Source organism: Guyanagaster necrorhizus (assembly GCF_019112545.1).
Source record: "Guyanagaster necrorhizus MCA 3950 unplaced genomic scaffold BT62scaffold_33, whole genome shotgun sequence".
Classification (NCBI taxonomy): Eukaryota; Fungi; Basidiomycota; class Agaricomycetes; order Agaricales; family Physalacriaceae; genus Guyanagaster; species Guyanagaster necrorhizus.
This window is the reverse complement of record NW_025064912.1, coordinates 256,925-267,773: the sequence shown is the minus strand read 5'-3', so window position 1 is coordinate 267,773 and position 10,849 is coordinate 256,925. Positions and strand designations below refer to the sequence as shown.

Here is a 10,849-nt window from a genome sequence, read left to right as displayed (position 1 = left end):
CAGAGCCACGAGACCAGACGATGCAAGCTTCGGTGCTAGCCGTCCTGGTTCTGTCGAGTCCCCCGCCAGTTGATGGCATCCTCATCATGTTTTTCTCTTCCACCAGAACATGAATCGCTGGGTGAAACCGCTATATTGTGCACTTTGCTGTTTAGTCGCTTTTTCGGCTTATCTTTACTTCCTCGTCTTCACGTTCGACCTGTGCGAAGACGGCAACGGGCTATGATTTATCAAAATGGATGGCGGGGTGAAAGAGGTCGGTAATCTGGCTGTGCGGCGGAGGAAAAAAATATCCCATTAACAAGGATTATAGGCTGCGCATTACAGGCTGGAGTGCGAGAAGGCAAATTCTCGGAGCCCTCGGATCTTTGACAGTTTTTTTGTCCATATTTATTTACTCTGTGAGCTACTTGGGATACCTTGTATAGCCGCTGTTCACTGTCCAGTGTTAAAGACTTTTTCCCCCGAAAATGTATTGCGTTACACGACCGTTAAGGGCAGCGTTGGTTCCACCAGTTCGCTCACCTGTAGATCAGCGGGTAATCCGCCAAAGGTACTGGTTCGCTACATTGCCATGGCTGGCGAATAAAGCCACCTAGTTTCAAGGTGTCTTGATGTCATTGCCTTCCTTCCTATGCTAAAATACCAGTAGCAGGCCGGATACCCAGCTTTAGCCTTTTCTCTGGCCTATCTTTTGTGCTATAGCGGGCCTTGGAACGATATCGTGCCACGGATCATCATTGACAAATTGAAACGCCCACCTGAGCTGCCTATTTGTCGCCGAAATTTTGTACCTCGTTCGCTTTACCGGAAAATACAAACCAGCTCAATCATCTATTAAAGCAAATGACAATTTTAAATGAAATACTCAGCTTGTAGCTGGGAGTACAGTCCATTCAGATAAGTCAATAGCTCAGATATACAAGAGGAACGTAATTCTAGGGAATACTCGTTTACAATTCATATAAAAAGGTAGTAATAAGTCGAGAGCAATGCAGAGAAAAAAGCGATGATAACCGTATAACATAACGAGTCGAAGCAAACGTCTGGATAACAGCATGAGAACGATAACGACAGGAAAGCAAATCAAAAAGGAAAGGGAATACCCGGCAAGAAAACATTTTTTTTCATCAGTACGGCCCATAACGATGATAGTATGAGGAGGAGAGTCTTGGATGCATTACGGGGGCTGTGAGGGGGGCGGTCGAGCGGTGATCACGGCGATGTACGTTGATGGGAGGGAGGCGGTATTCCTCGGGGATGACGAGGAAGCATTCCGGAGGGGGAGAGTGTGACGCTGCTCGATCCACAGCTGGCACAGGTACTTCTGGGATGGGTGCAGGCAGAAGCCTCGGTGCTAGGATCGGCGTCGCAGGCGTAGACATCGCAGAGGTAGGTGTGGCTAGATCAGCGGCAGGTATAAACGTGGCCGGAGTGCTTGGAGGCGAGGGAGGGGCTTGTTTCTCGGTACGGTGCACCAAGGACTGATACAAAGTGTATTGCGTGTAGGTCAATGGCACATCTCCATAGAAGGCGATGAAATCGGCGGTAGTGTGAATCTCTGGGGTGGGGGAGGAGGAAGAAGCAGAGTTGGGGGAGGATTTCTTCTTCTTCGGTTTCCTGCTGCGAGGATTGAGCTTGTGCCTAGTTTCGCGTCGATGTCGCGTCAGGGTCGCGTCGCTGGGAGCTCCGAACCCACAAGTTCCACAGTAGAGCAGTTTTCCGGTACTAGGTACATAGCCGGTCAGTCAGTCATAACGCTTCGATGCTGATAATAACAGAGGACACACTGGGCGCTACGAATATGGCCCTCGACGTTTGACCTTTGTATAGCGCTGACCCCGCATCGGCAATAGTAAGACCTTGTGAATTGTGGCTTAGTGACGGTATTCCAGGTTTGGTCACTGAAAGTTACTTACTTCGACCTCCTTTCCGTCTCTGAGGCGTGTTTCGCCAGTCTATGACGTTTAATATCATGTTTTCTGCTCATGACTCCATTGCACTCGCAGCATTGGTGAGACCTACCATCCTTGTTGAGAGTAGTCAGGTCCGTTGTCCGAAACAAAGCGCTGAGCACTTACAGGCATAGAGGCAGTCGTGGTATGAGGGTAAGGAAGGAGAGGAAAACGGGTGGGTGTTAAAGCCGAAGAAGCCTTTGTTCAAGAAGGGGAATGTCTGTGGCGGAACTCAAAATTTTCAAGGCCCCTGCTCAAAATCGGAATTGGATTTTGAAAAAGAACGAGCGACATCGAGACCGTTAGTACGGAAAAGCCAGTGGTTGACGTGAAGGGGGAACTGAAATAACGTCAAACCATGCGCAAGGGCTCTGACGGTTGCAAGGCTATCACAAACCTTGATTAACAGCGCAAGGTACTCGACTTTGAACGAGCTCCGAGACCTTAGAAAAGAGGCGTCGACTCAGAGTAAAGGGTGTCAACGGCTATTACCATCGAACGCCTTGTCAAAGAGCCCTATGAAGCCTGAGCATCGCTCGTCCTCCTACCAGGAACATAGCCTGACGAACCAAACTGAGCTACGATTTCTCGGGTGCAATATCCAATCCGCTAATTCGAGCGGACAATGCTAAACTCTAAGAAATGAAACGCTCTCAAATTTGGCTTATTTGTTCCTCGAGAAAGGATTCACCAGCCTCCTGTTGTACCTTGACCCAGTATGAGCTCAAGTGAATCCCCGCTGGGCTCCGCTTCCAGAAATACGATGCGATCAAGATCAAGTGGCACCCAGGTTCGTGCTCATGTCATCGATAAGTGTAATTTAAGGCCGAGACTAAGGTGGCTTCGATTCAGGGAGACGACTGGCAAACGCTGGGTAGGCAGATCACCGAATCTTCGGCAACAAAACCTTCATCTGCAAAGGGCACGCAGCACTGAAATGGAACGTGGAAATTATCAGGGAATTTTCGTATATCATGGAGCAGGCAAACCACCCCCTTGCTTTGAACGGCCAAGCTAAGCCGTAAGGACCGTGACCGGATACGCCATTTTCGACCGCAGTCGATTAAAAATTTCATTAGGACGTAGCTACACGGGTCCGTATCGTGTGAAAAGCGTGTTCAGAGTCAAATCAATCTGAGAATCAGTGGGAAAAAATGAGTGCCGTCATGCGCTGCAGGGCTACGAGCGGTGAGCTTCGGGATCACGGCAGGAGCAGCGTTATTTGGTTTCCTGACCTTTGAAGGCCAATGGCACCGGCTTCCGGATCAATTGTTTCTCAAGGGCACAGGCATACTCTTTCCATCCTCAGGCCTCAGGCCTCAAGACTACATCGGTCTATTATTCTGCAAAATGCCTCAAAATGTTTCCTTAATAACCTGTTACTCTGCCCGAACTTCGTGGTTCCGAAACACTGCCGTTTTGCGGGCCGCGCTGAGGTGAGGGCCAATAGTAGCGACATGGCGGCGCGACTAGCGTTACGCGTTACTTAGAAACTTTAAATATGCATGTGTGTTATTATGCTGTTAAGACATCATGGACATTAGGTTGGTGACGTTGGTTAGAATTCCAACTCCTCAAACTGGTCCAGGACCCACAAACGACTAGAACTGCGGCGCCTCTTGAAGGGGAATTCGTAGCCTTGTCACAGCCGGGCCCCCTGATATCCAGACACGTCTGAGCGGACGTTATACCCACAGGACCAACATCCTTTCCTACAAAATAATTCAACAGCGAGCTGCACATGATACGACGGCATTTTCTTTGGTTTCCGAAATAATTTTATCATCAGTGGCGTATCAGCTATCGTAGATTGATATTACGCCAGCATTAAGCCAACGAGGAGTAACGAAAGTAAGTGAATGCTCACTTCCTACCAGCGTTTCAATTATATGTATTGTCGATAACGCTAAGCACCACCTCGCTTCCAAAAAATTATATTCAGCCAGTATATTCCCGGCCGCAGATATTTGGTGAGGTAACACGTTGGCAACACGCGGTTCTTGTCTTTTCCTTATCAAATGTGTAACCAACGAATTGGTTCAGTTCTGACACGTTGTTCTGGAAATGGTGTGTCAGTCAGAGTTCGATCTGGCGCCGCGGGGTCAATCTGGGTAACTTGAACGTTCACAGAAGCTCCCGAGTGTCTGCGTGTCACATCTATGGGCCTCGCCGCGTGAACTCTAACGTTTTCGTATAAAAATTTCCCGTGATCGGTCCGAGTCACCGAAACTCGAATTCCGTCTGACGGGAGTCAAGCTTCAAGAATCTCAGCTCAAGACATGACTTGTCTGTGTCGTTACTGGGATGGCGATATGATAGCATATATGTGCAAGACAACTGCCTTGTTCAGGGAGTGTTAAAGACAATGGACAATTTTCCCTTTTCCCCATATAATATCATATTTGACAAAGATATTTAAATCGTGTTCGTTTTTAAAGGTGTAGAACCATAGGTAATTCCAGATGCAGTGAGATCAAGTGGGCAAGGGATGTTTTGATCCACTGTTGTAGTATTTCCACTGAGGTTACAATAACCCGGGAACTCGTTCCATGGTGTGGCCTTGCGGCCTTCTCTCAAGACGAGCGGGTGTTTTTCAAAGTCCAAATGTGATACAGCCCATGCGTTGAGCCCTGGCGGACCTAGAATTCCGTCACCGCGTCACCCCTTCCTATATCAAGGTCCCGTGCATCTTTTGTTTTCGCGATCGAACGCCCATTTTCTTCACGCTCTATCCCTTTCGTTTTGGGGCCAGAATTTCTCTTTAGCGGCATGAACGTGTGTATTTTCCTTAACGTTCTCTTGGTCGTCACGACGGCAATTTACTTCCACGACTAACCTTCGTTCCCTGGTCAGGGTAAACACTACACTCAGGAAGGTTACTCTAGCTCGTCCAATCGCACAATGGAGCAGGCTGAGTATGAGTGGGTACCAATCGCCACGATTTCTTGATCTACGTTGAAGCCTTTCTTTTGACCAGTGCGCAAATTTATCAACAACTAGCCCAACACGATCCTACGGATTTCTTGTGGTCCAGTTGGAGGTAAGCCTTGCTTTATGGCCGCTTCATTCATTGGATAAATCCCAACGCCCCCTGGAAGCCCTCAGGAGACCGACCATCGATACAACCGCCCAGCGGACTCTACCGCCTCAAGATCAACGGCCATCGCTCCCCATGGGCACATCTCCCACCAGCACAATCGAAATGAGACCCCCAGCCCTGGCGGTGACCAGCCATGGCGCAAAAAAACTTCCCCGCCCACTGCCGCCTACAGCACCAACCAGGATGGTCAGGGTGTGGGCTACGCCACCATAAACTACAGTGCAACCATGTCGACATCTGGGTCTCTTCCGCGTCCAGCAGTTATGCCACCCCGCCCAAGGATGCTCTTCGCCTCGACAACCACCATTAGCCTCTTCACTCAGTCACAGTCGCCTCGGAGTCGTTTAAACGCACGCTCAAGTGACGAAGCCATGCCTTTTACCTCTGGCCTTCCTCATGTCATCGATGGACCCAGCAACTATCAGTTGAGCCCCATTGACCCTCAGCGGCAATTCCCCCACCATCACGATCCCGAGATTTATACGGCGTCAACGCCTGCTGGGCCAGTCCGTTCGACTCGCCAAGAGCGCCGCTCCGCACCCTACAGAGACCATGAAGGGCCGATCGCCAGCAGCAGCTCTCACAGTTTCGCCATCGACGCAGCTCGTCCCGGCCATCCAGGATCGCATACATCCCCGCCTACTCAGAGGAGCGCCCATTCCACTACCCTTACTGGAGTCCCGCAGATGCCCATCGAATTCGACGTACGCTTTCATCAGACCGACTGTCCTTCCTGGAGAGTCAGTAGCATCAACTATCCCCACCCCAAGGGGGACGTTGAAACCCTGACCCAAAGGCATCGCAAACCCGCTGGAGGAAAGAAGGGAAAGCGCAAAGCGGGGGAGGGTAGCAGCAGCTCTGATTCGGGTTCATGCCCACCGACAGCTCCAGCGGTTGCCAAATCGAACGAGAATGCCGCTAGTGGTTCCCATGTTTAACGATCCGCAGCCCCTTGCGGCGTTTGGGTCGCTGACGCAACCTCAAGAGATGTTGATCATCGCAAAGGTGACTTTTTAAAAATATCGGTATGCTGCGTTCCCAACACACGTACAGTGGTTCGCATCTTCGTCTCAGACTAAGTATTTCAGCATTAATTCTTTTGTTTTCCCTCATGCTCTGACGCTATAAAATTCTCGTTTTCCCGCTTTCCTGGTTGCTGTCCTTGGGCCTGTTTTCCCAGCTCGGTTTGATATCGTTCTATCCTTGCGTCCTGTTTTCTACTAAATACACTCAGTACCTTATGTTTTCCTACCCCACGGACTAGTATCGTGGAGTCAAATTCTGTATATTCTTTCACATTTCATTTTCCTTCTACTCTGAATTCTAAAGGAACCGGATTTGTACGAAATTTTATGGTAGACGGATAAGGTCCTTCAAAAAATGAGAAATTAAACCCGACCAACCAATCGTTAGCACCATGAACGTGGATGGTTCTCACCGGCAATTTTCTTAATTGTCGAGTATAAAAATGGAAGAACGGATCCGAAGTACGATAAAGAACGAAATGGCGTTGCGTAATCAGTATCAATGACTTTGCCATGCTCCAGATAATACTGGATTTCAATTAGGATTCCGGAAATCCGGATGCGACTACCAAGATCCCACCCCAAAATAGGTGGAGAAGCCGTGTCACCATCCGGACAAAGTCTGTGATGAAAAAAGTGCTATGTCGTGTTTCATCCGGACAAAATCAGCCAAATTTCGCACTGGCTCGTGGGCTTCTTTTTTTGTCCGGACGTCAGTGCACAAGTCAAGACGATGCCGTGTCATGGTCATAGTCTGGACTTCATGGATGTGACTTGGTGCCCAAACTCGGTGACAACGCTGGTTAGCCTTCCTCATGGTGACCCAGCAGTTGACCGCAACTTTTCCACCCATTTTAGATCAAAACAGGCGGAGATGCCGTGGCAGCCATCCGAATAAACCCTAGGAGATTTGGTGGAAGCCGGGTGTTATCCGGACAAAACCGACATATTTTTCAGTTTCATGACCGGAATTTTTTTTCGCCAAATTTTGGGCTTCGTGACGTGGCCTCCCCACCTATTTGGGGGGGACCCTGGTCGGTTCAGTAAATTTGTATCCCCATTTCGGATTGGCCCGTTTCTCTGCACTCGATTTTTGTCAATTGCAGATATCGAGAATCCCATTTCCTTTAGTAAATAGGTCTTCACACGATACATCTACATTGTGACCATTGTGACAGCTGTAGTAGTAATCAATTTTACATAGTTTACAGTCAAAGTGAATAGTATAAGCACTCTGTGCGTAAACTACTTTCCACACCGACTTTATTTACCAAATTCCAGCTTAGCTCGTCACCCCGTTCTCCTCAACTTGAACGGTCGTGCCAGCCTGGCGGTGTTCGGCGCCAATAAATTGTGGTCTAGGAGCGATCCTCGGCAGCCACGAGTCTGAGATGCCCCATCCCTGACGATCTGTTAAATTTGGCTTCATCCGGGACAACCGGACCATGCTCCCAACGTCTATCGGATCCTCGAATTTCCATAAGACATAATTTCCCCACTGGAATCCATTCAACTGGTGTTCATTGTTCAGTATTGACCATCGCTCTTGTAGGACTAGGCAGTCTAATCCGACCCCCTTACCTGATTATTTACATAAAATGCCGCTCACAGCTGTCCGCAGCTACAACGACCCTGAGAGGTACCGATGGGTGGTCCGTCTCACAGGCACGAACTGACAGTAAACGCCCTGAGCAACCGCCAGTACCAATTGACCGGGGCAGCATGTTTTCCGTGTGTCTAGATTCCCGCCACCATCAGAGATGCGACATCGGACCTCGTTGGACCCAAAAAACCGGCTACGTCCTTTGTCGGACAGGGAATCAGTGGTGATTGCTATCAATCGGGACATATTTGCGGAAAAGATAATCTCCCGGGCAGCGAAAAGGAGGGCGGGCTGGGTGAAGTATTATGTGGGTCAGATACGCTCCGATCACAGGCGAGTCCATCATGATGTTTGACATAAACAAAACGAGGGGCCTGGTACCGAGTCTCACAACCGCTACTTTTCTGTTTGCCTATCGCTACTATCACTGCGCCTTTATCCAAAAGGGGAACTGAACGCCTCGTTTGCTAATACGTATATTCGCGATGGATAAGACCCATTCACGTCGTCACTACTACATAAACCTAATGCTGAATGCTTGAGAGTGAAGCTGAATTACAAATGGCATCATGAATGCGCAATTGTTTGATAAACCAGCGAAGATCTTACTTGTTATGTGAACCATGGCAGTGTTACTCCCGGTCATCAACTTGATAGCCATGTCCCTCCATTTCGACGATTTGTCTCCGGTCCACTCTGTAACGCAGGTAGCTTCCTGGTCATACGAGTCGGTTGCCGCCCATTCTGGGATCTTCAAGAAATCACCATTGTCGAACTCATGCATGGCGAGATACTTGAAGGTGGACTTTCCGACAGCTTCTCCACGGCCCATCGCGATCCATGACAGCTGAATTCGAGTGGCCCAAGACAATACCAGAATGGTGCAACAGATATTCGCGACCGACGGGCAGTCGACCATATAACCTCTGGAAACCTGAGCCACTTCAGAATTTCTTTCAAGAGCTGCTTCCACCGAACGACGAACCTCACCGACATGATGGTTTCACCTTCTTGACTCGTTATCAATGTGAGCCCGGCATTGTGATTTATGAACCGAATCTTTCCCACCTCATACGCTCGATTTTGTTCGCTCGTTTTTCCCATCGCTCATGACCATTTCAGAATAATATCCATTGTCCGGCATGCACCATTCGTAATCAAGATGTTCTCATTCGTCTATTCAGTATCGACGGCGACGTCACAGCGGACGAACACTATGAAGCCATCCGAAGACTCTTATATCGGTAATGGCAATAATTCGGGACACCTACAACTACGCCGAACGTGTGTCCGTAGCGTCGGAACAGTCACTCAACCTATCAAGTCCGTTCGCCTCAGACGACACGACAAATCAAGGGAAAGAATGCGGGATGTCGACTGTAGCCTGGGATTAGATAACAGTTCGATTAGGGAAGTCGAATGAAAGTACCCACAAAAGGTCTCTGATCAGAACGATCCGGCGTGCGGAGGTGGTACCGTGCGGTGTAATGATGATGATGATCAGGAGAGATCTAAATCTCAGAATCTTGGACCAACAGACACCTATAAACATCGGATCCGCGATCAGCTGTGCGCACGGCACAGGTCTAAAATTGCCTCCCGGCCCCATGCGCCTGATTGTCGGAACTTAACAATACGCCGGACTTGGGAAATCGTCCAGGGTCCATGCTCGTCCAAAGCTGACCCATGCTACGGCTATCTCGTGCGGCGACCTACGAGATTCGGATATTCGTCGCGTTGAGCATGATTCATCCAAGAGCGTACGTTAACGAACCCAGGTTCTATGAGCCAAAATGAGACCGCTGGAGCTAGTCATAAGCCAGCAAAGGAGGATCCGTCACAGGAGAGGAGACAGCCGACAAGGCCGCACGTTCTGCGATCCTGGTCTAACGTGGATCGGCGCCAGGAGAATGCGGAAATACATTGTTGAATTGGCTTCGGTAGGCCGTTCGTTCTCCGTATTGTTGGGCTCCATTGCTGACGTTTTTGTAGACTGTCGACTGTGGAAGCTTGAAGGCATAGGTCATAGATGGAGACCACAAAAGAGGAACAGCTCACCCGTCGTCTGCTCCATCATTCAATGGTGGGACAGTCTTCCCTCGGCGTCGGGCTTCCTCGTTACTCGATGTTCAATATGGAAATTCTGACGGATTGTTTTCCTTGGCCCAAAGAAATCGAGACGGCCGGTGACCGGAAAAGAAAATAGGACCTCCATTCCGTGCTGAAAAATCGATGAAATTTCTTGGACCGCATCGTGATACCATTCTGCAGATCGAGCACGGCCCTACCTGCTCTCTTGGTCAGAGATACGAAAGAAAGGCGGTCCATCGCTGTTAGAGAAGGGCTCACCATCATCTGCTCCATTGCCTTGATACCATCTCTCCCCAACACCCCTCCCCCCACAAATTCCGCTGCCGTGCTCGACGCTATTGCATCCCGTCTTTTTTACCAAGGTGTCCTCTCTGGACATTAGTCCGTGACAGCAGGTCCGGCTGAAATACAGTTCTCCAAATCTCGGGGGCCTTGAAGCCTCTGGCTGACCTCCATTTCGTGGGTGCTCTGAACGTCGAGACTAAACGCCCGCCGGTGAAATGCAAGTAAAATAGGGCTAAATCCTCGATGCGAACTCCTGAGCTTCGTAGCATTATCGTCGTATTTGAGGACCGAGTCGTCTTGTACGGCGCATCGGCTACGCCATGTCGATTATATTGATTACACACGGAGTCGGCAGCGAGCTCACCTGAACACGGTTCTCAGGCATTGCCTCTGCCGGTGAGAAAAAGAGGTATTGCAGTCATCGTCGTCGTGGAAGGAAAAGAGTGTTAAGCACAGCGTCGAGCCCAGCCCAATATGGAAGCTACCTTTCTCCCATTTCCTTCCTTTCACGACGACAGCGCCTCAACTGGAGACTCAGCCTACAAACGACGAGCAATACGATCAGTAAAGAGCAATTATCTGGATCCTGGGACTCTTTCTCGCGGAATACTCGACAGGGCTGCAGATATGCTCATATTTCGTACAAAAGGACCATCGCTTTACAGTTACTGTTCGGCAGACTGGACAGGATAGAGACATACTTGGAAAGCTCAGTGTCACGGTGGATGATTCGTTAGCCGATATCGAGGAGACAGTTGGCCCGAATCCGAAAGATAAATGGTCACCCCAA

At 49.4% G+C, this 10,849-nt stretch overlaps 5 protein-coding genes across 5 annotated transcripts; 1 reads left to right on the top strand and 4 right to left on the bottom strand.

The window, feature by feature from the left end:
- Nucleotides 1-1,059: 1,059 nt before the first annotated feature.
- On the bottom strand, nucleotides 1,060-2,382 carry BT62DRAFT_461893 (uncharacterized protein). The gene is made up of 5 exons (XM_043180995.1): nucleotides 2,353-2,382; nucleotides 2,082-2,295; nucleotides 1,920-2,029; nucleotides 1,791-1,862; nucleotides 1,060-1,728 (listed from the first exon to the last, which is right to left on the bottom strand). Exons 2-5 carry the CDS (start codon nucleotides 2,085-2,087, stop codon nucleotides 1,131-1,133), a joined length of 786 nt encoding a protein of 261 aa, XP_043035466.1. The 5' UTR covers nucleotides 2,088-2,295; nucleotides 2,353-2,382; the 3' UTR covers nucleotides 1,060-1,130.
- Nucleotides 2,383-4,504: 2,122 nt separating this feature from the next.
- On the top strand, nucleotides 4,505-5,993 carry BT62DRAFT_1011001 (uncharacterized protein; the record flags this gene model as incomplete). The annotated part of the gene is made up of 5 exons (XM_043177717.1): nucleotides 4,505-4,543; nucleotides 4,599-4,730; nucleotides 4,809-4,876; nucleotides 4,933-4,995; nucleotides 5,054-5,993. 5 exons carry the CDS (start codon nucleotides 4,505-4,507, stop codon nucleotides 5,991-5,993), a joined length of 1,242 nt encoding a protein of 413 aa, XP_043035465.1.
- A 1,369-nt stretch (nucleotides 5,994-7,362) lies between these two features.
- On the bottom strand, nucleotides 7,363-7,929 carry BT62DRAFT_922981 (uncharacterized protein; the record flags this gene model as incomplete). Its single annotated transcript, XM_043184458.1, has 2 exons — nucleotides 7,363-7,661; nucleotides 7,758-7,929. The coding sequence occupies 2 exons, from the start codon at nucleotides 7,927-7,929 to the stop codon at nucleotides 7,363-7,365; spliced, it is 471 nt and encodes a 156-aa protein (XP_043035464.1).
- A 278-nt stretch (nucleotides 7,930-8,207) lies between these two features.
- Nucleotides 8,208-8,679, bottom strand: BT62DRAFT_922980 (uncharacterized protein; the record flags this gene model as incomplete). The annotated part of the gene is made up of 3 exons (XM_043184457.1): nucleotides 8,208-8,233; nucleotides 8,293-8,609; nucleotides 8,669-8,679. 3 exons carry the CDS (start codon nucleotides 8,677-8,679, stop codon nucleotides 8,208-8,210), a joined length of 354 nt encoding a protein of 117 aa, XP_043035463.1.
- Nucleotides 8,680-9,960: 1,281 nt separating this feature from the next.
- Nucleotides 9,961-10,532, bottom strand: BT62DRAFT_461868 (uncharacterized protein). Its single transcript, XM_043180994.1, has 3 exons — nucleotides 10,424-10,532; nucleotides 10,033-10,355; nucleotides 9,961-9,971 (listed from the first exon to the last, which is right to left on the bottom strand). Exons 1-2 carry the CDS (start codon nucleotides 10,442-10,444, stop codon nucleotides 10,110-10,112), a joined length of 267 nt encoding a protein of 88 aa, XP_043035462.1. The 5' UTR covers nucleotides 10,445-10,532; the 3' UTR covers nucleotides 9,961-9,971; nucleotides 10,033-10,109.
- Nucleotides 10,533-10,849: the final 317 nt, after the last annotated feature.